This window comes from Enhydra lutris, unplaced genomic scaffold (assembly GCF_002288905.1).
Source record: "Enhydra lutris kenyoni isolate GAN:26980312 unplaced genomic scaffold, ASM228890v2 scaffoldscaffold13, whole genome shotgun sequence".
Taxonomy (NCBI): Eukaryota; Metazoa; Chordata; class Mammalia; order Carnivora; family Mustelidae; genus Enhydra; species Enhydra lutris.
The window spans coordinates 56,226,768-56,252,145 of NW_019154097.1; the positions used below are offsets into that span (position 1 = coordinate 56,226,768).

The window sequence follows — 25,378 nt, forward strand, 5'->3', positions numbered from 1 at the left end:
CCTGGAGTCCTGGGATCGGGTCCTGCATCAGGCTCCCTGCTTGGCAGGGAGTCTGCTTCTCCTGCTGACCTCTCTCCTCTCATGCTTTCTCTTTCTCATTCTCTCTCTCTCTCTTTAAAAAAAAAAAAAGGAGCTGAGGAAATGAAGATAAATACAAAGTAGGGTAGAAAAACAGGACAAAAAGCTAGAATAAGATGAGGACATAAAACACATGCTGCAAAGACCTTTCCATTCTATTAAAAGTATACCAGAAATTTGGCTAGAGCTTTCCTCTATCCAGCTGAAAGAGAGGGAAAAAGCATGATTTTATGGACACATTTAGCATCCATAAAACAAATGCAAAAGCAAATTCTGTGAAGGTTTTGAAGAAGACCATAACTGGACAACAGCAACAAAGTTCAGATAGTCTGCTGAGGTGGGACTTGGATTGACATCCTCTTCAGAAAGTTGAGGAGACTGATACGGACCATATCAACTCTACACAGAAACGGGCCAAGGATGGGGTGGGAAAATCTGGACACTACAATATTTCAGGCTAAGAACAGAGGGGTCACAGATGAATAAGACACAGCACCCATCCTGGAGGACATTACATTCTAGGGAAGTGATGTGTTAGTTACCAAAGTGTTGCATGTGGCATGTGAATGGGTTTAAAGAGGGAGTAGTTGATTATATTCTGGCAGTGGTGAGGAAGGCGATATGCGAGCCAGAAAATGCTTTTTCAAAGAAGAGGTATTTAGGATGGTTACTCTGGTAATGTAGTGGATACATAGGAAGTGAAGATTCCAGGACACACAGGAGTTGGGAGGTGTTCCAGAGGTGAAATGGAAAGACTGGTTGGCTCCTAACTCTGTTTCTAGCCCACCTGAAACTGGAAGGGACCAGTATTATACTGGTCAATTGTTTTTTGGTTGTAAGTAACAGAATCCCAATCTATACCACTTGAGGGGAGAAAAGGATTTACTGGTCTGGTGAATCAGGGATGTATTGCTGGAGGGTTGCTTGGGTGGCACAGTCAGTTGAGTGTCCAACTCAGTTTTGGCATGGGTCTTTATCTCAGGGTTGTGGAATCGAGCCCCAAACACATTGGCTCACACTCAGTGCAGAGTCTACTTGAGTTTCTCTCCCTTTCCCTCTGCCCCTCCCCCTTGTGCTGTCTCAAATAAATAAATCTTTTTAAAAAAAGAATGTATTGCTAGAACTCACACATGAATTCAGCAAAGTCACAGGATGTAAAATCAATGTGCAGAAATCTGTTGTATTTCTATACACCAATAATGAAGTAGCAGAAAAGGAAATCAAGCAATTGATTCCATTTGCAACTGCACAAAAAAACAATAAGATACCTAGGAATAAACCTAACTAAAGAGTTAAAAGATTTGTACTCTGAAAACTATAGAACATATATGAAAGAAATTGAAGAGGACACAAAGAAATGGAAAAGCATTCTATGCTCATGGATTAGAAGAACAAATATTGTTAAAATGTCTATACTATCCAGGGGCGCCTGAGGGGCTCAGTGGGTTAAAGCCTCTGCCTTTGGCTTGGGTCATGGTCTCAGGGTCCTGGGATCGAGCCCCGCATTGGGCTCTCTGCTCGGCAGGGAGCCTGCTTCCTCCTCTCTCTCTCTGCCTGCCTCTCTGACTACTTGTGATCTGTCTGTCATATAAAAAAAAAAAAAGTCTATACTACCCAAAACAATCTACAAATTTAATGCTTTTCCTATCAAAGTACCACTAGCATTTTTCACAGAGCTAGAAAAAACAATCTTAAAGTTGTGTGAAACCACAAGAAAACCCAAATGGCCAAAGCAATCCTGAAAAAGAAAACAAAACTGGACATATCATGATTCCAGATTTCAAGGTATGTTACAAAGCTGTAATCATCAAGACATTATGATATGGGCAAAAACACAGACATGGAGATCAATAGAACAGAAAAGAGAACCCAGGGGCACCTGGGTGGCTCAGTGGGTTAAAGCCCCTGCCTTAAGCTCAAGTCATGATCCCAGTGTTCTGGGATCAAGCCCCATATCAGGCTCTCTGCTCAGCGGGGAGTCTGCTTCCTCCTTTTTCTCTCTGCCTGCCTCTCTGCCTACTTGTGATCTCTGTCAAATAATAAAAAAAATTTTTGTAAAAAGAAAAAGAAAAGAGAACCCAGAAATGGACCCCCAACTAATGGGGGTCATCCATCATCGACTATAGTCAACTAATCTTTGACAAAGCAGGAAAGACCATCCAATGGAAAAAAGACAGTCTCTTCAACAAATGGTGCCGGGAAAACTGGACAGCAACATATAGAAGAATGAAACTGGTCTACTTTCTTACACTATACACAAAAATATATTGAAAATAGATGAAAGACCTAAATGTGAGACATTTAAATGCGAAACCATTAAAATCCTAGAGAAGGAACACAGGAACACAGCCAGGAACCTCCTTGACCTTGGCCATATCAACTTCTTATTAGACACATTACTGGAGGCAAGGGAAACAAAAGCAAAGAAGAACTATTGGGACATCATCAAGATAAAAAGCTTCTGCACAGTAAAGGAAACAATCAATGAACTAAAAGGAAAACTATGGAATGGGAGAAGATATTTGCAAATGACATACCTGATAAGGGGTTAGTATTGAAAATCTGTAAAGAACTTACCAAACTCAACACCCAAAAACCAAATAATCCAGTTAAGAAATGGGCAGAAGACGTGAATGGATAATTTTCTAGAGAAGACATCCAAATGGCTAACAGACACATGAAAAGATGCTCCACGTCACTCATCATCAGGGAAATACAAATCAAAACCACAATGAGATACCACTTCGCACCTGTCAGAACAAGTAAAATGAACAACACAAGAAACAACAGGTATTGGTTAGGATGTGGAGAAAGGGGAACCTCTTGCACTGTTGGCACAAACTTGTGCAGCTACTCGGTAGACCAATTTGGAGGTTCCTCAAAAAGTTAAAAATAGAACAACCCTATGATCCAGCTATTGTACTACTAGGTATTTAGCCAAAGGATACAAAATTACAGATTTGGAGGGGTACATGCACACAGATGTTTATAGCAGCATTATCAACAATAGCCAAACTATGGAGAAGCCCAAATGTCCAACAACTGATGAATGGATAAAGAAGATGTGGTATATATAATATTACTCAGCCATCAAAAAGAATGAAATCTTGCCATTTGCAATGACGTGGGTGGAGCTAGAGTGTATTATGCTGCATGAAATAAATCAGTCAGGGAAAAAGACCACAGATCTCACTCACATATGGAATTTAAGAAAGAAAACAGATGAACACATGGGGAGGAGGAAAAGAAAAAAAGGAGAGGGGGAAACAAGTCATAAGAGACTTTCAATAATAGAGGAAAAACTGAGAGTTGATGGCGGGAGGTGCTGGAGGGAGGGGGAGATGGGCTAGATAGGTGATAGATATTACGGAGGTCACTTGTGATGAGCACTGGTGTTGTATGTAAGGAAGGAAAAACTGGATTCTACTCCCGAAACCAATATTCCATGTATTAACTAACTAAAATTTGAATTTTTAAAAAATGAGGGAAAACAAGAATGTATTGATCAGCTAAACCATAGGAAGATCCAGGTGCAGCTGGGCCTCCTCCATGTTGAGGTCCCTTCCTGAGATCCCTCTTAGCTTGCCTTCCCACCTACTCATAGTCTTGCCATTTCCAAAGCCCAATTCAAATTTCACTTCCTCCAGCAATGTCTCCGCACCCACCCCGCATAGCAGCTCAGCCTGTGTTGAGCTCTACTGTTTCTTGTTAGGAACAGGGAAATGGAATATGCGGGGGAGGAGGATGCCACCTCCTAATGAGCACTATCATTTGTTGAGCCTGTGTTATTGTCCAGGTGCTCTCTTCCCTCTTGTAATTACATCAGGCCCACTCAGATAAACTAGGATAATCTACCCATCTCAAGGTCCTTAACTTAATGATATCTGCAAAGTTCCTTTTGCTGGATAAGCTAACATATTCACAGTTTCTGGGTGTTAGGACATGGACATCTTTGGAGAGCCTTTATTCAGTCTACAACACTCAACTTAACCTTGGGACTTTGCTCATTAAAGGACAAAGGAACCCTATTGATGTCTGAGCCCAGGCACTCTCTTCTGGATATCATGTGGGGGTACCAATGAACTCTGGAGGTGAAAAATGTCACTGATCACTGTCATCAACAAGCAACATTTAGGCACAGACTTCACTAAACCCAATTCCTGCTGGCAGCGACATTCACAAAGTTACAAGCAGGCAACGTTTATGTTCAAACCAGTCAGCAATACTGTCTCGAAATTATTTCCAAATGAGATTGCCAACATTCAATAAACATTCAATAAAACATTCCATTAAAACATTCAATAAAAGCTAGGAGTTTGAGGATTTCTCATGATCTACTCTAATCAATGAGTTGAGACTTCAGATATGATTCCCTTAGCTGTCCTTTGCCAGGACAACAGGCTATGTCCAGCTAAGCCACAAGAATCAAGCATGCCAATATTCTAGGCTACTTGAAAATCATGAGAGACTCTGATAATAGGCCATCAAACAGTATGGATCTTGATATCCTCAGCTCCATGGACAAGAATAATCCACTAATGTGCTGGGGCTTAGCACTGAACCGTAAGAGGAAATGCTCCTGCATTTCCTCTCTCCCCTCCCAGCTGTGTCTCATAAATTGCTGTTGCTTTAACCACAGGTTGTCCAGAGAAACATCAGCTCTCCTCCCACAGGATTATGATTCTCCCAACTGTGCACCAGAGACTCTGGACTATAATGGCATAGATGCCACCAAAAGAAAAGAAGGAAGGAACCAATTTTTTGGCAGATACGGAGCTGAGTCTTTGTGAAGAAGCTGAAGGCCTTTCTGGATCAATAATACCATTTTCTGGTAAGGAAAAAATGCATGTGGTAACATGGAAGTGATTCTAGTAAATGAGAAGTTGTAAGAGTACGTTTAAATGTACAGAACAGAGCACAAAGAGTCCCATCATCGTGCTGTAATTGGGTAACTGCTGATCAACCCCAGATAAATGTCACTTTGACAGGAAAAAGGACTGTTCTACCTTATGAAAGTTGATAGAAACATAGCAAAAATCTGTGATAGCATTTCCTTGTGTTGGCCCTGGAGAAAACAAATGCAGGCTAAAATTTGTGCTCAGTGCTCCGTGAATGGCTTTTGTTAATTATTCAACTATCAGAGCCTTAGTCAATTTATAGGTAAACAAAATGCCTAGGGCGCCTGGGTGGCTAGTCTGTTAGATGCCTGCACTCTTGATTTCGCCTCAAGTCATGGTCTCAGGGTTATGATCTCAGGATTGTGAGACAAAGGGCTATGTCGGGCTTAACTTAGCCTGGAGCCCATTTAGGATTCTCTCTCCTCCCTCTGCCCCCCCACCCCACTCCATTCAGGCGCTCTCTCTGTCTCTCTCTCTCAAAAAAAATTTTTTTTAAAGATTTTATTTATTTATTTGACAGACAAAGATCACAGTAGGCAGAGAGAGAGGAGGAAACAGGCCCCCCGCCGAGCAGAGAGCCCGATGCGGGGCTCGATCCCAGGACCCTGAGATCATGACCTGAGCCGAAGGCAGAGGCTTCAACCCACTGAGCCACCCAGGTGCCCCTCTCTCAAAAATTTTTAAAAATAAAAATAAAACAAAATGCCTGCCTCCGAAGGGTGTTGAGATAAGTAAACAAGATATTGTATAAAAAACAGAGTGCTGAGTGCACATTAATTGCTCAAACATCCTTCTACTGTTAAAGGTTCCCTTAACGCACTGGAAATCACTAAGGCTTTAGAAATAACCTACTCAAATTCTCTCACTTTTACAGATATCTTCAGGAAATATTTTGTTAAATATGTGTACATACAAATTTCTACTTAGATAATGTCTCGACCTAAAAGAGTCAGTGATTTTCAGATTTGACCCTGGAATCATGAACTTCCCACAGGATCCAAAGTCAGGAAATGGCTGTGTTCAATGCAAAATGGAGACTCTTCCAAGTTTCACAGTCTCCATAAAGGCTTATATGTACAAATTTACCCAGAAAATCAATAGCAGACTAAAGAGATAGAAAGAAGAAATGTTACTGGCAAAAAATTTTTACAGTTTAACTGAAAGATCCTCACCTGTAATATCTTGATTGCTATTTTATTAGTAATGATTGTGGTTGCATATGCAAGACCTATTTCACTGATTATGCAGATAATGGAGGTAATGATGAATTCAGATCAGATCTATTTTATGATATTTAGTTTCAGATTTTTTAGTATGTTAATTTGATGATATGGCATATTTATCTGTGGTGATACAGGAAATCAGAACAACTGATTTTTCAATTTGGAGGAAAAGATGAAGGAGATTTGTATTAAAAACTATCTGCTTGGGTGCCTGGGTGGCTCAGTGGGTTAAGCCTCTGCCTTTGGCTTAGGTCATGATTCCAGGGTCCTGGTATCGAGCCCTGAATCGGGCTCTCTGCTCAACAGGGAGCCTGCTTCCCTCTCTCTCTGCTTGCCTCTCTGCCTACTTGTGATCTCTGTCAAATAAATAAATAAAATCTTAAAAAAAAAAAACTATCTGCTCTATTACCTGCACCATTCACCTTAGGAAGCAAGAATGTTCTAGGTGTCCCATGTCTTGATAATCTTTCTAATTCATCATTGAATTGGGACCAAGAGGGGGTGCCTGGGTGGCTTAGTGGATTAAAGCCTCTGCCTTCCGCTCAAATCATGATCCCAGGGTCCTGGGATCCACCCCTGCATTGAGCTCTGCTCAGCCGGGAGCCTGCTTCCTTCTCTCACTCTCTGCCTGCCTCTCTGCCTACTTGTGATCTCTGTCTGTCAAATAAATAAATAAAATATTTTAAATAAATAAATAAATTGGGACCAAGAAAGTTCAAAATGATGGAAGTGAAGACTAGAATGCTTCGGACTGATGGCAGTTGAGTTCAGCCCCAAGAGCCTGGAGCACAAGTGACAGAGCATTAAAAGAGGCAAAAAGAAAAAAAAAATGCTATGAAAATGGTGGCTCCAATCCAATAGCTCTTCTAGTTTTTTTGGGATCTCAAACAGTGAAAGCCTTCTGCCATAAACAGTTGTGAAGTTTGATTCTTAACATGCAATGTTTGCTGAGCCCTAGCTACCCACCAGGCACTATGATAAGGTGCTCAGTTAAACCCCACGACTAACCAGTGAAGAAGGTACTACCATTACTCTCATTGCACAGATGAAATGAAACTTGGAGATATTAAGCACCTTGGCGAAGGGCATCCAGAGAGGCAAGTGTGAATGCAAGTATGCGTGTTGTATATGTGCATACCCACATGTGTGGTTGTGGGTGTGGGTGTGTGTTTGGGAGAGAAATAGGGTGTCACTTTTGGCAAAATGCTAAATGGCCCTCACTACTTTCCCTCTCCCCACCCTTCTCTACTCTTGCTACCTCCACCATACTTGCGCAGGTGGTCCCTCTTCTTTCTTCCTTGTAATAATGGAGAACTTAATACCAATGGTATTGCCAGAAATAGCTCTTCCTGGGTTACAGTAAATTGCATTTGCACTAAATGGGCCTCCTGCTTCTCCACATGTCACCCTGAGCAGCAAAGAAGGCTTGGCCAAAACAATGAGGGAATGGTACTCCCTGCATCCTTTGTTCTGCTGTTTATGTTATTACCATGTGGCAGACCTAGGCACCCTTTGCACCTGCAGATTTTTCCGTCCCATACAAGGCAACTAAGTGGGACCAGAAGGCAAAAAGATAAGGGTATTCATCTTCAGCAAAAAACCTTTATTGAAGAAGGTAAGTCATGACATCATGTTAAGTAATAAGAATAAGATACACAGCCTCTACCCGCACCATCAAGGTAGGTTAGGGGTACAAGACACAGACATTGAAAACAATAATATAAGGTAGAAAACTGTCATGTGAGGAGTACTGACACATAATATGGAAATTCAGAGGAAGAAATAACAGTATTATTTTAAAAGAAATGTTAAATTAGGGGCGCCTGGGTGGCTCAGTGGGTTAAACCTCTGCCTTTGGCTCAGGTCATGATCTCAGGGTCCTGGGATGGAGCCCTGCATCAGACTCTCTGCTCAGCAGGGAGCCTGCTTCCTCCCCTTTCTCTCTCTGCCTGCCTCTCTGCCTACTTGTGATCGCTGTCAAATAAATAAATAAAATCTTAAAAAAAATTAGGAAAAAAAGAGAAATGTTAAATTACAGATGACAGTAGGAAGATGACTTTACTAGTATCACAAAGCTACTTTTGAAAGAGTTGGAGTAAAGTCCAGGTCTCCTGATTCATGAAGTAAAACTATTTCATGAACATATGTCACCATGGTACTAACGAAAATAATCTTAACAAAAGCATTAGCTAACACGTTGGAGGTACTGTCTACATGCTGGTCATTTTACACACATTATCTTATTAAATCCTCATAAAAACCCTAGGAGACAGGTATTATATTCCTCCCCCATTTTACAGATGAGAAAATTCAGGTGCAGCAAGGGTAAGTGATTTCCCCAGGGTCCTACCATCAGAAAGTTGCTGATCCAGGACTTAAATCAAGGTTCCTAACCACTTATAATGAAGAATTTGATGGGAAAGGATGGCAGAGAAGCGAGAAGGGGAATGACAGACTAAATCTTAGAGCTAGAAATTCCTGAAAAGTGAGTGCACTGCTTTTACTCGAAGAGGAAATTCAAGGAGAGGAGTTAGAAAATACAGTTAGAATTGGGTATGAAACAGACAGAAGCAGGGCTTGAATGTCCCTTGTAGCAGCAAATATTCTGTGTGTCTATTGTTTGGTTGGGAGAGAGGGTAGGGACAGAAGATGGGAACTCGACAGTTCTATAATCGTTGGTTTTATTTTGTTTTGTTTTTAAGAATAATCTAATCATAGACAGAATGAAGAGGGAGAGGCCAGTGGCAGGGAGACTGGTGAGGAGCTGACTGCCACAGCTTTGAAGAAAAATGAGTCTTTTCCAGGTGTTCCCCAGCTTCCCCGGGGGTGGGGGAGCACACAGCCACAATCCACTTCTCAATCTCACCACAGAGCATCCAAAGAAACTAACGCTCTACACACATCTCTCCTCACAGGCTGCAGAACTTCCACATCCACATCAGTTGGCAAAGCCCTTTGGGAATCATAATGATTTTTTTCCGATACCAGACATTCAGATTCATCTGGCTTGCCAAGCCGGCTGGCCGGTACCTTCACAAAGATCACCAGCTTTGGTCGCCTCTGACTCTTGCTGACTTTGAAGCCATAAATCGCTGTGAGAAGTCACTGCCTAAGAACTTTAACTTTGCTGGGGATGTGCTGGACCAGTGGTCCCAAAAGGAGAAGGTATGACTTGACAGGCTTCTGTTAGATGCTTGGCATCCACATGTGTCTCAGGCTTCCATTTCCTTGTTCCATGGTCCATTTGCCACTCCCACTTCAGTTCTTTCATCCTTCTTGGTTTTCTTTGTTTGTTTTCCCGTTGCCCTCCTTTCTCCCCAGGGAAGGTCTTTGATCCACAACTCCCCGTGCTGTCTTTCTCTGGAGCCTCCTCAGTCCAGAGCAAGGTGGTTACTTACAGTGTCCTACCTCTTTTCCTGCATTTTCTCCAAGTCTCTTTGCTCTCCATTCATCTGTTTGAGCTGGTCACAGGCTTATTCAAAAAGCAGTAATTTGAACTTTGATTTTATTTATTTATTTATGTTAGCCATTGTACAGTACATCATTCATTTTTTGATGTACTATTCAATGATTCATTAGTTGCATATAACATCCAGTGCTCATAACAACACATGCCCTCCTTAACACCCATCACCAGCTGACTCCATCCCCCAACTCCCTTCGCCTCTGAAACCCTCAGTTTTTTTCCCCCCAGGGTCCATAATGTCTCATGGTTTGTCTCCCTCTCTGATTTCTCCCCCTTCAGATTTCCCTCCCCTGCCTTATGGTCCTCCATGCTATTAGTTATGTTCCACATATGAGTGAAACCATATGATAATTGTCTTTCTCTGCTTGACTTATTTCACTTAGCATAATCCCTTCCAGTTCCATCCATGATGCAAATGGTGGTTATTCATCCTTTCTGATGGCTGAGTAATACTCCATTGTGTGCATAGACCACATCTTCTTTATCTATTTATCTGTTGAAAGGCATCTCAGCTCCTTCCACAGTTTGGCTATTGTAGACATTGCCTCTATTTTATAATAATAGTCATCATTGGAGTGATTAGGAGAGAAATCAGACATTGAGAAGAATAAAGCAAAAAGCCTTGAGCGTTTGCAGTGTAGCCTCAGGTCAAGTCCCTGCTTACTGACCCCACCCCATGCTGGGCACTGAGCTAGATACTTACCTATCAGTGTTTCCCAAAACTCACTGCAAGAGCCTGTGCCTCAGAAGATAAACAAGGTTTCAAACAATGTTGAATCAATCTTTCCTATTAAATTGAGGGGACAGTCTTCCTTTAAATCCATTTACATCTTTAATAGCTCTCTTATACTTGCTATTCTCTCTTTTGAACAAAAGAGCAGGTAGAAGTAAAAAATCTCTGGGTATATTTTGTTTTTAATATATTTATTTTTCAGTAACCTATTTTAACAAGTGGTACTGGTTCTCTAATTATGGTGACAAGTAAATGCATTTTCCTTTTTAAATAAATGTGTACCAAAAAAGTGAATGAATGTAAAGAAAAATACAAAGAACAATAGCACAGGTGTAGACAGATCTGGCAAAAATAGTGATATTCCAATGACTAAAGGTTGAGCAATGCTGACCTATATTATTTCAACAAATCCCCATCACCAACCTGGGAGGTCGCAGATAAGGAAAATAACCTCATAGAAGTTAAGCTCCTTATCCAAGGTCACCAGTCCCAAGGGTATGGGAAACAGCCCCTGATCTTAGGGAGCTTATACCCATAGTGCAGGGCATATGATACAGTGTAATGGAGTCATCTGGCATTTGAGCATTATTCTGCAGAAACACAGAGATGTCAGGAAGGAGAAGAAGAGGAGCCTAAGGAAACCTTCACAGAGGAAGTAAAATGGAATTTGAGTTTTGAAATAGTTTCCAACCAGGGAAGGTAAAAGGAGAATTCCAGATATTCCAGATAGGGAAAGAAAGGAGGAATAATTTTTTTTCCCAGGTAACATATAAAACACAGGGGTTTTGCAGCATAAACAGTGTACTCTGTAGAATGATATGAGAAGTTTCCTCCAGAAATCAATCCCTCGATGAACCTCCCCCAAAGGTCCACCATCTTGTTCTTTGTTACCTATAAAAGCCATACTTCAGTCTTTGGAGTTAAAAAAAAAAAAAATATATATATATATATATATATATATATACATACACACACACACACATACATACATACATACATACATACATACATATAGTTCCTAATCAACCTTAGTACAAAAATTGGGTTTATTTAGATGGAACATAATCTAACTTAAGCAAGAAAAAAAGTTTATTGGACATGGGAGTGCTCATAAAACTGGACAGTCAGTCTCAGCAAGACCAGGAAACCAGGACAGCTCCCTGGGGGTATGTAAGCACCAAAAGCCCATACACAAGTTTTGTTTCAACCATATTGTATCTTTCAGTTCTTCTTAGAGAACTCAAAATCTGGGAGAGAAGGCCTGACTCGCCCCACATGGGTCACATGCCACCCACTCGTGGGTGGACAATTACCCTGATGGGTTGTCTCACCTAAGCTGTACTCAGTAGGAGAGGAGTAGTTCGCCCAAAGACAAACTGGGGTGCTGTTACGGGAATCCACCAGCATGGGTGCTGAGGGGAAGTAATGGCAGATGTCCCATCTATTTGGTGGACCAGTCATGCAAGCTTGCTTTCTTTCCCATGTGCCCATGGCCAGACAGGAGAGAGACCAGCCAACCCAGCCCTGTGGTGGGTGAATGGCAAAGGGGATGAGGTGAAATGGAGCTTTGAAGAACTGGGCTCCTTGTCCCGAAAGGCTGCCAATGTGCTCACCAACCCCTGCGGCCTGAAGAGAGGAGATCGAGTGGCCGTCATTCTGCCTCGTATCCCAGAGTGGTGGCTTGTAAACGTGGCTTGTATGCGAACAGGTGAGTGCCAATATTTAACATTTCTTTTTTAAAAAAAGGTTTATTTATTCATTTTAGAGAAAGCATGCATGCTAGTGTGTGTGAGTAGGTCGGGGGAGGAGAGGGAGAGGAGACAGAATCTCAAGCAGACCCCGCACTGAGCACAGAACCAGACTTGGGCTCCACTTCACAACCCTGTGGTCATGACCTAAGTCACCAGGTGCCCCAATATCTAACATTTCTAAGTCATGCCGAAACAGAGAGAGAATGAAATTTGACATTTTTCTGAATTGTTAGTTCCAACTGAAGCTATGCTTACAAAAAACAGAAAAATAAGAGTTGATTTTTTATTATTAATTAATAACAATTATTAGTAATAATAATTATTATTATTCCATGATGGGATAATAATAACAACTATTATTATTAAGATGAGTATTGCCAAAAAAAAAAAAAAAACTTTGCAAGGGAGGAAACCGAGGTTCAGAGATATTAAAAAGATTGTCCAAAGTCACACAGCTAGAAAGTTATGCAATTGGAATCTATTTATCTATTTTTAAAGATTTTATTTATTTGTTTTTTGAGATAGAGGGGAGAGGGGCAGAGGGAGAAGGAGAGAGAATCTCAGTGTGGAGCCCAATGTGGGGCTCAATCCCACAACTGTTAGATTATGATTTGAGCTGAAATCAAGAGTCAGACACTAAACCAACTGAGCTACCCAGGTCCCCTGCAATTGGGATTTAAACACAAACCTGTATCAAAGCAAATGTGGATAACTATGCCTCTTGGCAGAGATGGCTATGATGTATTTATCTAGATGATACAGAATTTACTTTCTTAAATACTTTTGGATTCTCCCTAATATGAAAATATTAAAGGATGAAAAAGCATTGTAAGAATGTAAGGACTTGGGGCACCTGGGTGGCTTAATCATTAAGCATCTGCCTTTGGCTCAGGTCATGATCCCAGGGTCCTGGGCTCAAGCCTCGCATTGGGCTCCCTGCTCAGTGGGAAGGCTGCTTTCCCTTTCCTAGTTCCCCTGCTTGTATTCCCTCTCTTGCTGTGTCTCTCTGTGTCAAATAAATAAAATCTTTAAAAAACAAACAAAAAAGGAATGTAAGGACTTATAAGAATATGACTGTGGGGGTGCCTGGGTGGTGGCTCAGTGGGTTAAGCCTCTGCCTTCGGCTCAGGTCATGATCTCAGGGTCCTGGGATCGAGCCCCTCATCGGGCTCTCTGCTCAGCCAGAAGCCTGCTTCCCCCCTCTCTCTGCCTGCCTCTCTGCCTACTTGTGATCTCTGTCTGTCAAATAAATAAATAAAATCTTTTAAAAAAGAGAAAAAAAAAGAATATGACTGTGGAAACCGGTTGGAAAGCCTCTGCCTCTCTCTCTCTCTCTCTCTCTTTTTTTAAGGTTTTATTTACTTATATGACACAGAGAGAGAGGAGAGACAGCAAGAGAGGGAATACATGAAGGGGGGCATGGGAGAGGGAGAAGCAGGCTTCCCGCTGAGCAGGGAGCCCCATGTAGGGCTCAATCCCAGGACCCTGAGATCCTGACCTGAGCCAAAGGCAGACTATTAATGACTGAGCAACCCAGGCCCCTCCCTCTGCCTCTTTCTAGGCAATAAATTAATTAATTAATTTATTAATTAATGTACTCAATGACACATTTTGTACCCAAGTAGTAATTTATAACGTACCTCAAATAAAAATTCCACAGTATTGTTTTCCCCTCTAGGACAGAAATTGGCAAAAACCATTGCCTATGGGTTGGCCACCTATTTTCATAAATAAAGTTTTAAAATTTTAATGGAATATAGTCATGCTTTCTCATTTATTTATTGTGTGTGGCCCTTTATGCTCCACAGTGGCAGAATTATTAACTGAGACAGAGATGGAACGGCCCACAAAGCCTAAAATATTTACTATCTGGCCCTTTACTGAAAAAGTTTGCCAATCCCTACTCCAGAGCATGATATAAATGTTTATAAATCAACTAAAAATAAATAAGAAGACTAGAGGAAAAACTACCATAGAGGACACAAGGATGTTTGTTACACTATCATTAATACGAGAAAAAACTGGAAACTATAGAAATGATTAAATAAATTATGACTTATTTTCTTATGGAATCTCCACACACCACTTTCCAAAGTGGCTGCACCAACTTGCATTCCCACCAACAGTGTAAGAGGGTTCCCCTTTCTCCACGTCCTTTCCAACACTTGTTGTTTATTGTCTTGTTAATTTTGGCCATTCTAGCTAACAAAGTTTAGTAGAGGTATGTTCATTGCTAGTTGAAATTATGATACCTCAACTTGATGGGATATCATTAAAAAGACCAACTCTAAGGATTCATGATGGTGTTGAAAAATGCTCTTACTGTCAATATTAAATTTCTAAGCATTTTTTAAACTTTTTAAAGATTTTTATTTATTTATTTGACAGAGATCACAAGTAGGCAGAGAGGCAGGCAGAGAGAGAGAGAGGGGGAAGCAGGCTCCTCGCTGAGCAGAGAGCCCGATGTGGGGCTCCGTCCCAGGACCCTGAGATCATGACCTGAGCTGAAGGCAGAGGTTTTAACTCACTGAGCCACCCAGACACTCTCAATATTAAATTTTTAAGAAAGCAAGAAATAAAATTCTTTTTACACGCGGTATAAAAAGGAACTTGGAAATGTGAAGCCAACAATGGGTTGAAAGGAGATTAAAGGTGGTTTGGCATTAAAAATGTACTCAAGGGACGCCTGGGTGGCTCAGTGGGTTAAGCCGCTGCCTTCGGCTCAGGTCATGATCCCAGCGTCCTGGGATCGAGTCCCACATCGGGCTCCTTGCTCAGCAGGGAGCCTGCTTCTCCCTCTGCCTCTGCCTGCCACTCTATCTGCTTGTGCTCACTCTTGCGCGCGCTCTCTCTCTCTCTCTCTCTCTCTCTGACAAATAAATAAATAAAATCTTTAAAAAAAAATAAAAATAAAAATAAAAATGTACTCAATGTTACTTAACATAATTTAAGCAATTCGGGAAATGCCAAGATTAAAAATGAACCCACAAGCCAAACCATCAAAACATTCAGTTAATTAAATGTTAAACAAGCAGCTGAGGATTATTTTCTAGTTCAGAGTTATTAAATCTTCTGAGTGAACGGTGAGATGCTTGTATTGTATCATGTGGCAAAATATTTTGCTTGTGCTATAGAGTGTATACAGTCTGAAATCCACCAGAAAAGAACTTTTTTTTAACCCTCATGATATCCACTGAACACATTCATATCACAAATCTACCAAGAGTACTAGTAATTCCTGAACCACTAAGAACAAGTGTTTCCACAAACACTTGGTGGCTGGGTGGCTCAGTCAGTTAATGGTCTGCCTTTAGCTCAGGTCATGATCCCAGGGGCCTGGGATCAAGTCCTGCATCTTCTGCCCAAGGATCCTTCTTCTCCCTTTACCTACTACTTCCCCTACTTGTGCTCTCTAACAAATAAATAAAGTAATAAAATCTTAAAAAAAAAAAACACAAGTGTTTGCAAAATAAATAATCATATTTTATATGGAGTATACTATCTGAGATCTGGTTAGGTATTTTCTTAACTTCCTTAATGTCATATATTTATTCATTTTCCCAAGAGGTGATGACAAGTGAGAGCTTTTAAAAATTATATTCAACAAGGGATGCCTGCGTGGCTCAGTGGGTTAAAGCCTCTGCCTTCAGCTTGGGTAGTGATCTCATGGTCCTGGGATCAAGCCCCACATCAGGCTCTCTGCTCAGCGGGGACCTGCTTCCTCCTCTCTCTCTGCCTGCCTCTCCACCTACTTGTGATCTCTGTCAAATAAATAAATAAAATCTTTAAAAAATATATATATATATGTATGTATATATATATATATATTCAACGAGTATAGTCTCCTTTCTAGGAATTCAAATCCACATATCCCCATTTCACTGAATAGGAAACTCAGCAAGAAATAAGTAGTCTGCTATATAGCACAGGTTTTGGGAGTCTAGGAAATGTATTTTTGAATTCTGATTCTGCCACTTACTGACTTTGTGACCCCTGGGCTCATTTTCATCTGTACACTGGGATTGATTTTTGAGTGAGATAACAGACACATAATAAGTACTCAATAAATGGTAGTGGCTATTTGTAATACTTTACATACACTTCTCTTTCCTTCACTGATTCACTTTAGAAAGAGCAAACCACCATCCCTCTTTCTTTCATCTAATTCTCCCATATATGCTCTTCTCATAAGGAACTGGTATTTTAAAATCAGGCCCATCTCAGGCCAGTGTTTAGACTGGAGTGAAAGGATGGGATAAACTAAGCATTGCCAAAGGAGTGTAGGCAAACTTTGACGATTCCAGACCACTGGGAAGACCCGAGTTTCAGGGCTGACTCGGCCACTCGCTGGCTGTGACTTAATCTCTAATTCTAACAGCATGGGCCCACATGGCTACTTAGAACAGTGACCTCCAAGCTCTTCTAACTGCACAATCTATCAATAAAGATATTTGGGATACACATCCTCCCATCTGGATATAATTATTTTTACTGTTCTTCTGCACAATATAGCATGTATGTTATAAAATATACACAAAATGAGATTAAAACATAAAGAATACCACTATCTCAATACAACTTTTTAAAATTCTAATTCTTCTTCTCATCTTTAGTGGATTACCTTTCAGACTAACTTGACTAACTAATCACTGGTTCAGAAGATTGAGTAAGATAATATTCCTGAAAATTGCTTATGAGCTGTAAAGCGCTATTTAAGCATTACATAATGATGTTCCACAAAAATGTTACATAATAATGGCCCACCATTATATTGCCTACTATATGCCAGACACTTACTATTATTTTCCCCATTTTAAAGATAAGGAAAGGAAGGCACAGAGAGATCAAGTAACATGCTCAAGGTCACAAAGCTAATAAGTAACAAGGACAGAATTAGACTCAAGGACTATTAGACTCTGAAGCCACTGTTCGAAGGATTACCCAGTGACCAGGGTCCTGTGGGATATCCCTAGGGACCAAGACAGGAGTAGTTAAAGTCTGTATTCCCCACCCAAGTACAAAGCCTGTTTCCACAGTCCATTGTCTTGCCTAAGGCACAAGAGATCTGTTTCAACTCAGGGCTCTCTCTCCTTCCCAGGGCTGGTCTTCATGCCAGGAACAACCCAGCTGAGAGCAAAAGATATTCTCTATCGGCTTCAAGCATCCAAGGCCAAGTGTATTGTGGCCAGTGAAGAGGTGGTCCCGGCAGTGGAGTCCATCATCTCAGAATGTCCTGACTTGAAGAGCAAACTCCTGGTGTCTCCACATAGCCAGAGTGGGTGGCTCAGCTTCCAGGAATTATTTCAGTGAGTGGTTTCCCCTGCCTTATCTGCAGTACCCACAATAAAATCAGTCATAACTATATCTTGGAGCCACCTTGCCTCCAAGGACTTAGCAATTGTGTCAGTTGATCCAAACTCCTTCCCATAAAAGAATCACCTAATATAAGATTTGACTAAACTTGGAGGATGAAGGAAGGAGTCCAGGTTGATCTGCTTTATAACATGGGTGACTGAATGGCTGGGTAGTATCAGCTCAAGAAAGAGTTTAAAGTTGGACATACTAAGATTGAGGAGTTTGTGAAGATCCAAATGTCTAGCAGGTGGTAGATACACGAGGCTCAGACTCAAGGACCTAAAGAGACAAATCTGGAAGTCATCAACATATAATCAGTTCTGAAAAATCCAGAAAGAGAAAACTCAGGTGTCCAAAGAAACAGAGTTAGTCAGACAATGAAATCACTAATTAAAAATCTCCTTGTCACCTGCAGATTGTAATGTGTCCTCTTTTGGTAAAAGAAAAAAGAAAATTTAAAGCCTTACATTAAAGGTTTCCACACTGGATTGAGAATCATTAAAAAATAAGAGTGGGTTTTTTTCCCCCACAGTATTAGATATTGTGAAGAAATCTTCCTTTCTCCAGCCCCCACATACCAACTTCATGTACATATGCTCTTTATTGACCGCTAAATATAGCATATCTTCAAAAATAATTATTGAGGGACACCTGGCTGGCTCAGTTGGTAAAGCATGTGATTCTCCCAGTTGCCCATATTAAAAAGCAGATCAGCCTAGCCTCCTTCCTTCATCCTCCAACTCCAATCAATCTCCAAGTCCTGCTAGTTTTTTACTTTGCCTCCTTCTCTCCATCCCATTCACCAGAGCACAGATTCAGACCCACATCTTCTCCCACCTAGATTAGTCCCCAGGGTGGTCGCTCTGATTCCAATTTGGTTCTTCTCAAAATCAGCAGGGAGCCTGCTTCTCCCTCTGCCTCTGCCTGCCACTCTATCTGCTTGTGCTCACTCTTGCGCGCGCTCTCTCTCTCTCTCTCTCTCTCTCTGACAAATAAATAAATAAAATCTTTAAAAAAAAATAAAAATAAAAATAAAAATGTACTCAATGTTACTTAACATAATTTAAGCAATTCGGGAAATGCCAAGATTAAAAATGAACCCACAAGCCAAACCATCAAAACATTCAGTTAATTAAATGTTAAACAAGCAGCTGAGGATTATTTTCTAGTTCAGAGTTATTAAATCTTCTGAGTGAACGGTGAGATGCTTGTATTGTATCATGTGGCAAAATATTTTGCTTGTGCTATAGAGTGTATACAGTCTGAAATCCACCAGAAAAGAACTTTTTTTTAACCCTCATGATATCCACTGAACACATTCATATCACAAATCTACCAAGAGTACTAGTAATTCCTGAACCACTAAGAACAAGTGTTTCCACAAACACTTGGTGGCTGGGTGGCTCAGTCAGTTAATGGTCTGCCTTTAGCTCAGGTCATGATCCCAGGGGCCTGGGATCAAGTCCTGCATCTTCTGCCCAAGGATCCTTCTTCTCCCTTTACCTACTACTTCCCCTACTTGTGCTCTCTAACAAATAAATAAAGTAATAAAATCTTAAAAAAAAAAACACAAGTGTTTGCAAAATAAATAATCATATTTTATATGGAGTATACTATCTGAGATCTGGTTAGGTATTTTCTTAACTTCCTTAATGTCATATATTTATTCATTTTCCCAAGAGGTGATGACAAGTGAGAGCTTTTAAAAATTATATTCAACAAGGGATGCCTGCGTGGCTCAGTGGGTTAAAGCCTCTGCCTTCAGCTTGGGTAGTGATCTCATGGTCCTGGGATCAAGCCCCACATCAGGCTCTCTGCTCAGCGGGGACCTGCTTCCTCCTCTCTCTCTGCCTGCCTCTCCACCTACTTGTGATCTCTGTCAAATAAATAAATAAAATCTTTAAAAAATATATATATATATGTATGTATATATATATATATATTCAACGAGTATAGTCTCCTTTCTAGGAATTCAAATCCACATATCCCCATTTCACTGAATAGGAAACTCAGCAAGAAATAAGTAGTCTGCTATATAGCACAGGTTTTGGGAGTCTAGGAAATGTATTTTTGAATTCTGATTCTGCCACTTACTGACTTTGTGACCCCTGGGCTCATTTTCATCTGTACACTGGGATTGATTTTTGAGTGAGATAACAGACACATAATAAGTACTCAATAAATGGTAGTGGCTATTTGTAATACTTTACATACACTTCTCTTTCCTTCACTGATTCACTTTAGAAAGAGCAAACCACCATCCCTCTTTCTTTCATCTAATTCTCCCATATATGCTCTTCTCATAAGGAACTGGTATTTTAAAATCAGGCCCATCTCAGGCCAGTGTTTAGACTGGAGTGAAAGGATGGGATAAACTAAGCATTGCCAAAGGAGTGTAGGCAAACTTTGACGATTCCAGACCACTGGGAAGACCCGAGTTTCAGGGCTGACTCGGCCACTCGCTGGCTGTGACTTAATCTCTAATTCTAACAGCATGGGCCCACATGGCTACTTAGAACAGTGACCTCCAAGCTCTTCTAACTGCACAATCTATCAATAAAGATATTTGGGATACACATCCTCCCATCTGGATATAATTATTTTTACTGTTCTTCTGCACAATATAGCATGTATGTTATAAAATATACACAAAATGAGATTAAAACATAAAGAATACCACTATCTCAATACAACTTTTTAAAATTCTAATTCTTCTTCTCATCTTTAGTGGATTACCTTTCAGACTAACTTGACTAACTAATCACTGGTTCAGAAGATTGAGTAAGATAATATTCCTGAAAATTGCTTATGAGCTGTAAAGCGCTATTTAAGCATTACATAATGATGTTCCACAAAAATGTTACATAATAATGGCCCACCATTATATTGCCTACTATATGCCAGACACTTACTATTATTTTCCCCATTTTAAAGATAAGGAAAGGAAGGCACAGAGAGATCAAGTAACATGCTCAAGGTCACAAAGCTAATAAGTAACAAGGACAGAATTAGACTCAAGGACTATTAGACTCTGAAGCCACTGTTCGAAGGATTACCCAGTGACCAGGGTCCTGTGGGATATCCCTAGGGACCAAGACAGGAGTAGTTAAAGTCTGTATTCCCCACCCAAGTACAAAGCCTGTTTCCACAGTCCATTGTCTTGCCTAAGGCACAAGAGATCTGTTTCAACTCAGGGCTCTCTCTCCTTCCCAGGGCTGGTCTTCATGCCAGGAACAACCCAGCTGAGAGCAAAAGATATTCTCTATCGGCTTCAAGCATCCAAGGCCAAGTGTATTGTGGCCAGTGAAGAGGTGGTCCCGGCAGTGGAGTCCATCATCTCAGAATGTCCTGACTTGAAGAGCAAACTCCTGGTGTCTCCACATAGCCAGAGTGGGTGGCTCAGCTTCCAGGAATTATTTCAGTGAGTGGTTTCCCCTGCCTTATCTGCAGTACCCACAATAAAATCAGTCATAACTATATCTTGGAGCCACCTTGCCTCCAAGGACTTAGCAATTGTGTCAGTTGATCCAAACTCCTTCCCATAAAAGAATCACCTAATATAAGATTTGACTAAACTTGGAGGATGAAGGAAGGAGTCCAGGTTGATCTGCTTTATAACATGGGTGACTGAATGGCTGGGTAGTATCAGCTCAAGAAAGAGTTTAAAGTTGGACATACTAAGATTGAGGAGTTTGTGAAGATCCAAATGTCTAGCAGGTGGTAGATACACGAGGCTCAGACTCAAGGACCTAAAGAGACAAATCTGGAAGTCATCAACATATAATCAGTTCTGAAAAATCCAGAAAGAGAAAACTCAGGTGTCCAAAGAAACAGAGTTAGTCAGACAATGAAATCACTAATTAAAAATCTCCTTGTCACCTGCAGATTGTAATGTGTCCTCTTTTGGTAAAAGAAAAAAGAAAATTTAAAGCCTTACATTAAAGGTTTCCACACTGGATTGAGAATCATTAAAAAATAAGAGTGGGTTTTTTTCCCCCACAGTATTAGATATTGTGAAGAAATCTTCCTTTCTCCAGCCCCCACATACCAACTTCATGTACATATGCTCTTTATTGACCGCTAAATATAGCATATCTTCAAAAATAATTATTGAGGGACACCTGGCTGGCTCAGTTGGTAAAGCATGTGATTCTCCCAGTTGCCCATATTAAAAAGCAGATCAGCCTAGCCTCCTTCCTTCATCCTCCAACTCCAATCAATCTCCAAGTCCTGCTAGTTTTTTACTTTGCCTCCTTCTCTCCATCCCATTCACCAGAGCACAGATTCAGACCCACATCTTCTCCCACCTAGATTAGTCCCCAGGGTGGTCGCTCTGATTCCAATTTGGTTCTTCTCAAAATCAGTATATGTATATAATATATGTATTCAATATCAGTATATGTATATAATATATGTATTCAATATCAGTATATGTATATACTGATTTTGAGAAGAACCAAACCATATATATATGCATATATATATATGCAATATAACTGAATGGTCTTTTTTTTTTATTTTGTGGGGGAGAAGGTAAGTTACCAAGAAAATCATATTAGTATTTCATGAAACAATGTTTGACAATATAGTTATATGTTTATATAATTAATCTTCATTGCTTTACTATTTTAATGACTACCGTATTCACTGATCATCAAGATGAATTAAATTGCATCCTCAACCTTATTGCCTTAAACGCAGGAAATGATACATGAGTCTCCAAAATTCTCGGGTCTTTTATCAGTTATCCAATACGGAGCTATAAGACATCCCAGAACTTAGTGGCATAAAACAACAATCATTTTATTTGCTCAGGATTCTGTGGGTTAGAATTTCATGCAGGCCTCAAAAGAGGCAGCTTGTCCTTCTCCACATCAGCTTGACTGAAGCTGGAGGACCCAAGAGGGGTTCACTTGCAAATCTGAGTGAGAAAAGGCTGAGAAAATTGTCTTTCTCTGATTGACTTATTTCACTTAGCATAATACCCTCTAGTTCCAACCCTGTTGCTCCAAATGGCAAGATATCATTTTTGATGGTTGAGTAGTATTCCATTGTGTGTGTCTGTATGTCATATATATATATACCACACACACACACATCTATCTCACATCTTTATCCATTCATGTGTCAATGTATATCTGGGCTTTTTCCATAGTTTGGCTATTGCGGACATTGCTGCTATAAACATTGAGATGCAGGTACCCTTTCAGATCACTACCTTTGTATCTTTGGGGTAGATACCCATTAGTGCAATGGCTGGGTCATAGGGTAGCTCTATTTTCAACTTTTTGAGGAACTTCCATACTGTTTCCCAGAGTGACTGTATCAGTTTGCATTCCCACCCAGAGTGTAAGAGGGTTCTGCTTTCTCCTCATCCTTGCCAACATATGTTGTCTTTTCCTGACTTAAGTTTAGCCATTCTGACAGGTGTGAGGTAGTATCTCATTGTGGTTTTGATTTATATTAAGGAAACATTTTCCGTAAAGCCTTTAAATCTCATTGATTGTAACTATACGTGTGCCCATTCCTAAATCACTCTCTAGCATGAGAATTACCACAATTGGCTTTGGATAATCAAGATTCACCCCCTGGAGCTATATAAGTAACAGTCTCCCCTGAAGCATATAACTGCCTGATACCTGAACAAAATCAGAGTTTTATCAGTGCAAAGGAGAAGAATGGGATGCTATATGGTAAGCTCCCAACAATGTCTGCCAGTGATGAAGATGCTGAATAAAAAGTATTAAAAAGTTTGATTCAAATACCAAAAGATCTTCCTTTAAATCATAAAAACTCCTGAAATCTTAATAAACAATCCACAAAGACTCATGACTGACTTAAAAAAAATATATATAGATTAAATAAAAGCACTTAGAAGAAAATGTTTAAGTAAATAAAATTCACATATTTACGTCATTGATACTGAAAGTCATCTTGGCTATCAGTGTGGACTATACAGAGTTAGTGCTTAAAGAAAAATGAATTGTTAAAGGTTAGCACTGATCTGCAAAATCCCTTTAAGATTTATTGAGAAATTCCTCTCAAAGAGGTTTTGGATTAGGTCTTTGTTCTATTAACTCTTTTCTGGTATCAAGAGGGCACAAGTAGCAGAGAAAAATATATATATATATACAATTGAAATATATATAATAACAATCTCATATATATAATTGTAATATATATATATAATGATCATATATATATATATATGGTCTCAGAGTTAAATTGGGCTGCCATCTTCAGCTACCATGTTGGGTTGGGACCCATATTTTATAGGTCTGCCTCTGTGGAGCACAACTGTGTGGAGACAGGCAGTCAAGAACCAATGGCCATTTATTTCACCAGTGGGACCACAGGCTCTCCCAAGATGGCCCAGCACTCTCAAAGCAGCCTCGGAATTGGGTACACCCTCTGTGGAAGGTAGGGAAGAAAACTGTTCTTGCTAAACTCTCTCCTGAGCTCCCAACGTGTATATCCCACTGCCTAGCTGACACCTCCACTTGAATGACTATTAGATTTCTGCAGTGTAACATCTACAAAACAGAACCCCTGATGCCATTCTACAGTCTTAGCTCAATAAATGGCACCATCTCACCAACTGATCAAGCAAGAATTAATGTGTTAAATAGGTGATGGGGATTAAGGAGGGCACTTGTGTGATGAGCACAGGGTGATAAACAGGAACCAGCCTTGAGTCCATCTCCAACAACAACATGTTTGGTTCCTTCTCGGTGCCAGGTAAATTCACCCACCCAGAAAGGCCTTCCTATGTATTCTATAACTATCACTTTACCGTATTTTATTTTCTTCAGAGCACTTATCACTATTTGAAATTATGATACTGATTTATATTCTTACTCATTTTATGGTGTGCTTATCCGTTCTCTGTCCTGTTAAATTAAGAGCAGGTATCTGCTCTATCTCACTCACCACGCTAGGGAGAACGGGGCCTACCATATATTTGCACAATAAGTATTTGTTGCATTCATGAACAAACTCAGAATACCATGTCAAATTTAGCCCCCTCTCTGCTTTCAGATTACCTAGGATCCTGAGAAGGTCCCCTAACAAAAGTGGAAGATAGAATCACTCTTTCTGCCTTTAGGCTTCTTATGACCCTTCTCTGTAGCCATGAGGTTCTGGCCAGTTCTTGAAGATTCCCAGTTTGTTTGCTTTTCTGCTTTTTTGGTTTTTTTGTTTTGTTTCGTGATTTTTTGGTCTGTGTTGTTGCTTCTCCATATCGTTTAGGTATTGGCTAGACCTGAAGTCCTCAGATATCATGTGGAATATGTCTGACACTGGCTGGATCAAGGCTGCCATTGGCAGTGTGTTTTCAACCTGGCTTCAGGGAGCCTGTGTCTTTGTACATCGGATGGCCCAGCTTGACACTGACACCTTCCTAGATGTAAGTCAAGGTTTCTAGCTACATCTTTCCCTTGTCTTCTCCACACACACACACCATACCCTGCTAAAACCACAAAGAAATGATTCTTCAGAATATAGTTTCCTGGGCTTGTGGAAATCATTCCTTTTTAAGAAATGAAGTCTCCAGGGATTTGGCTTTTGAATGTATTTAACAAAGAAGGAACACCCACAACACTCCCATGTTTCACACTATTCAGGATTTGCCCACACTCCGCTTGAAATGTTCTAAATAACAGATTACAAGGCTCAAGTCTAAACAAATCTTTGGTTTCTGATTCAGTGAAACCAAAACAATAGGCGATAAATCCAAAACCCTACGTAGGGAAGACTGAAGGTGGGGTCACCTTTCTCCCACAGCAGCTCCTTCCATTCTCCCTTCACCCTGTGCTTTTCACTTTGTTAATTCTCAGAACCCAATATTTGTCTTGAAACCAAGCACGTCCCTCCTT

At 40.4% G+C, this 25,378-nt stretch overlaps 1 protein-coding gene across 1 annotated transcript in view; it reads left to right on the forward strand.

The window, feature by feature from the left end:
* The first annotated feature begins 4,715 nt into the window (after nucleotides 1-4,715).
* The window catches only part of LOC111145715 (acyl-coenzyme A synthetase ACSM4, mitochondrial), a 31,361-nt gene continuing 10,698 nt past the window's right edge, over nucleotides 4,716-25,378 (forward strand). Inside the window, exons 1-6 of the mRNA XM_022500866.1 lie at nucleotides 4,716-4,909; nucleotides 9,115-9,364; nucleotides 11,896-12,106; nucleotides 17,248-17,455; nucleotides 23,781-23,924; nucleotides 24,753-24,909. Coding sequence (XP_022356574.1) covers nucleotides 9,167-9,364; nucleotides 11,896-12,106; nucleotides 17,248-17,455; nucleotides 23,781-23,924; nucleotides 24,753-24,909 — 918 coding nt within the window. The 5' untranslated portion in view covers nucleotides 4,716-4,909; nucleotides 9,115-9,166. The remainder of the gene's footprint in view (nucleotides 4,910-9,114; nucleotides 9,365-11,895; nucleotides 12,107-17,247; nucleotides 17,456-23,780; nucleotides 23,925-24,752; nucleotides 24,910-25,378) is intronic.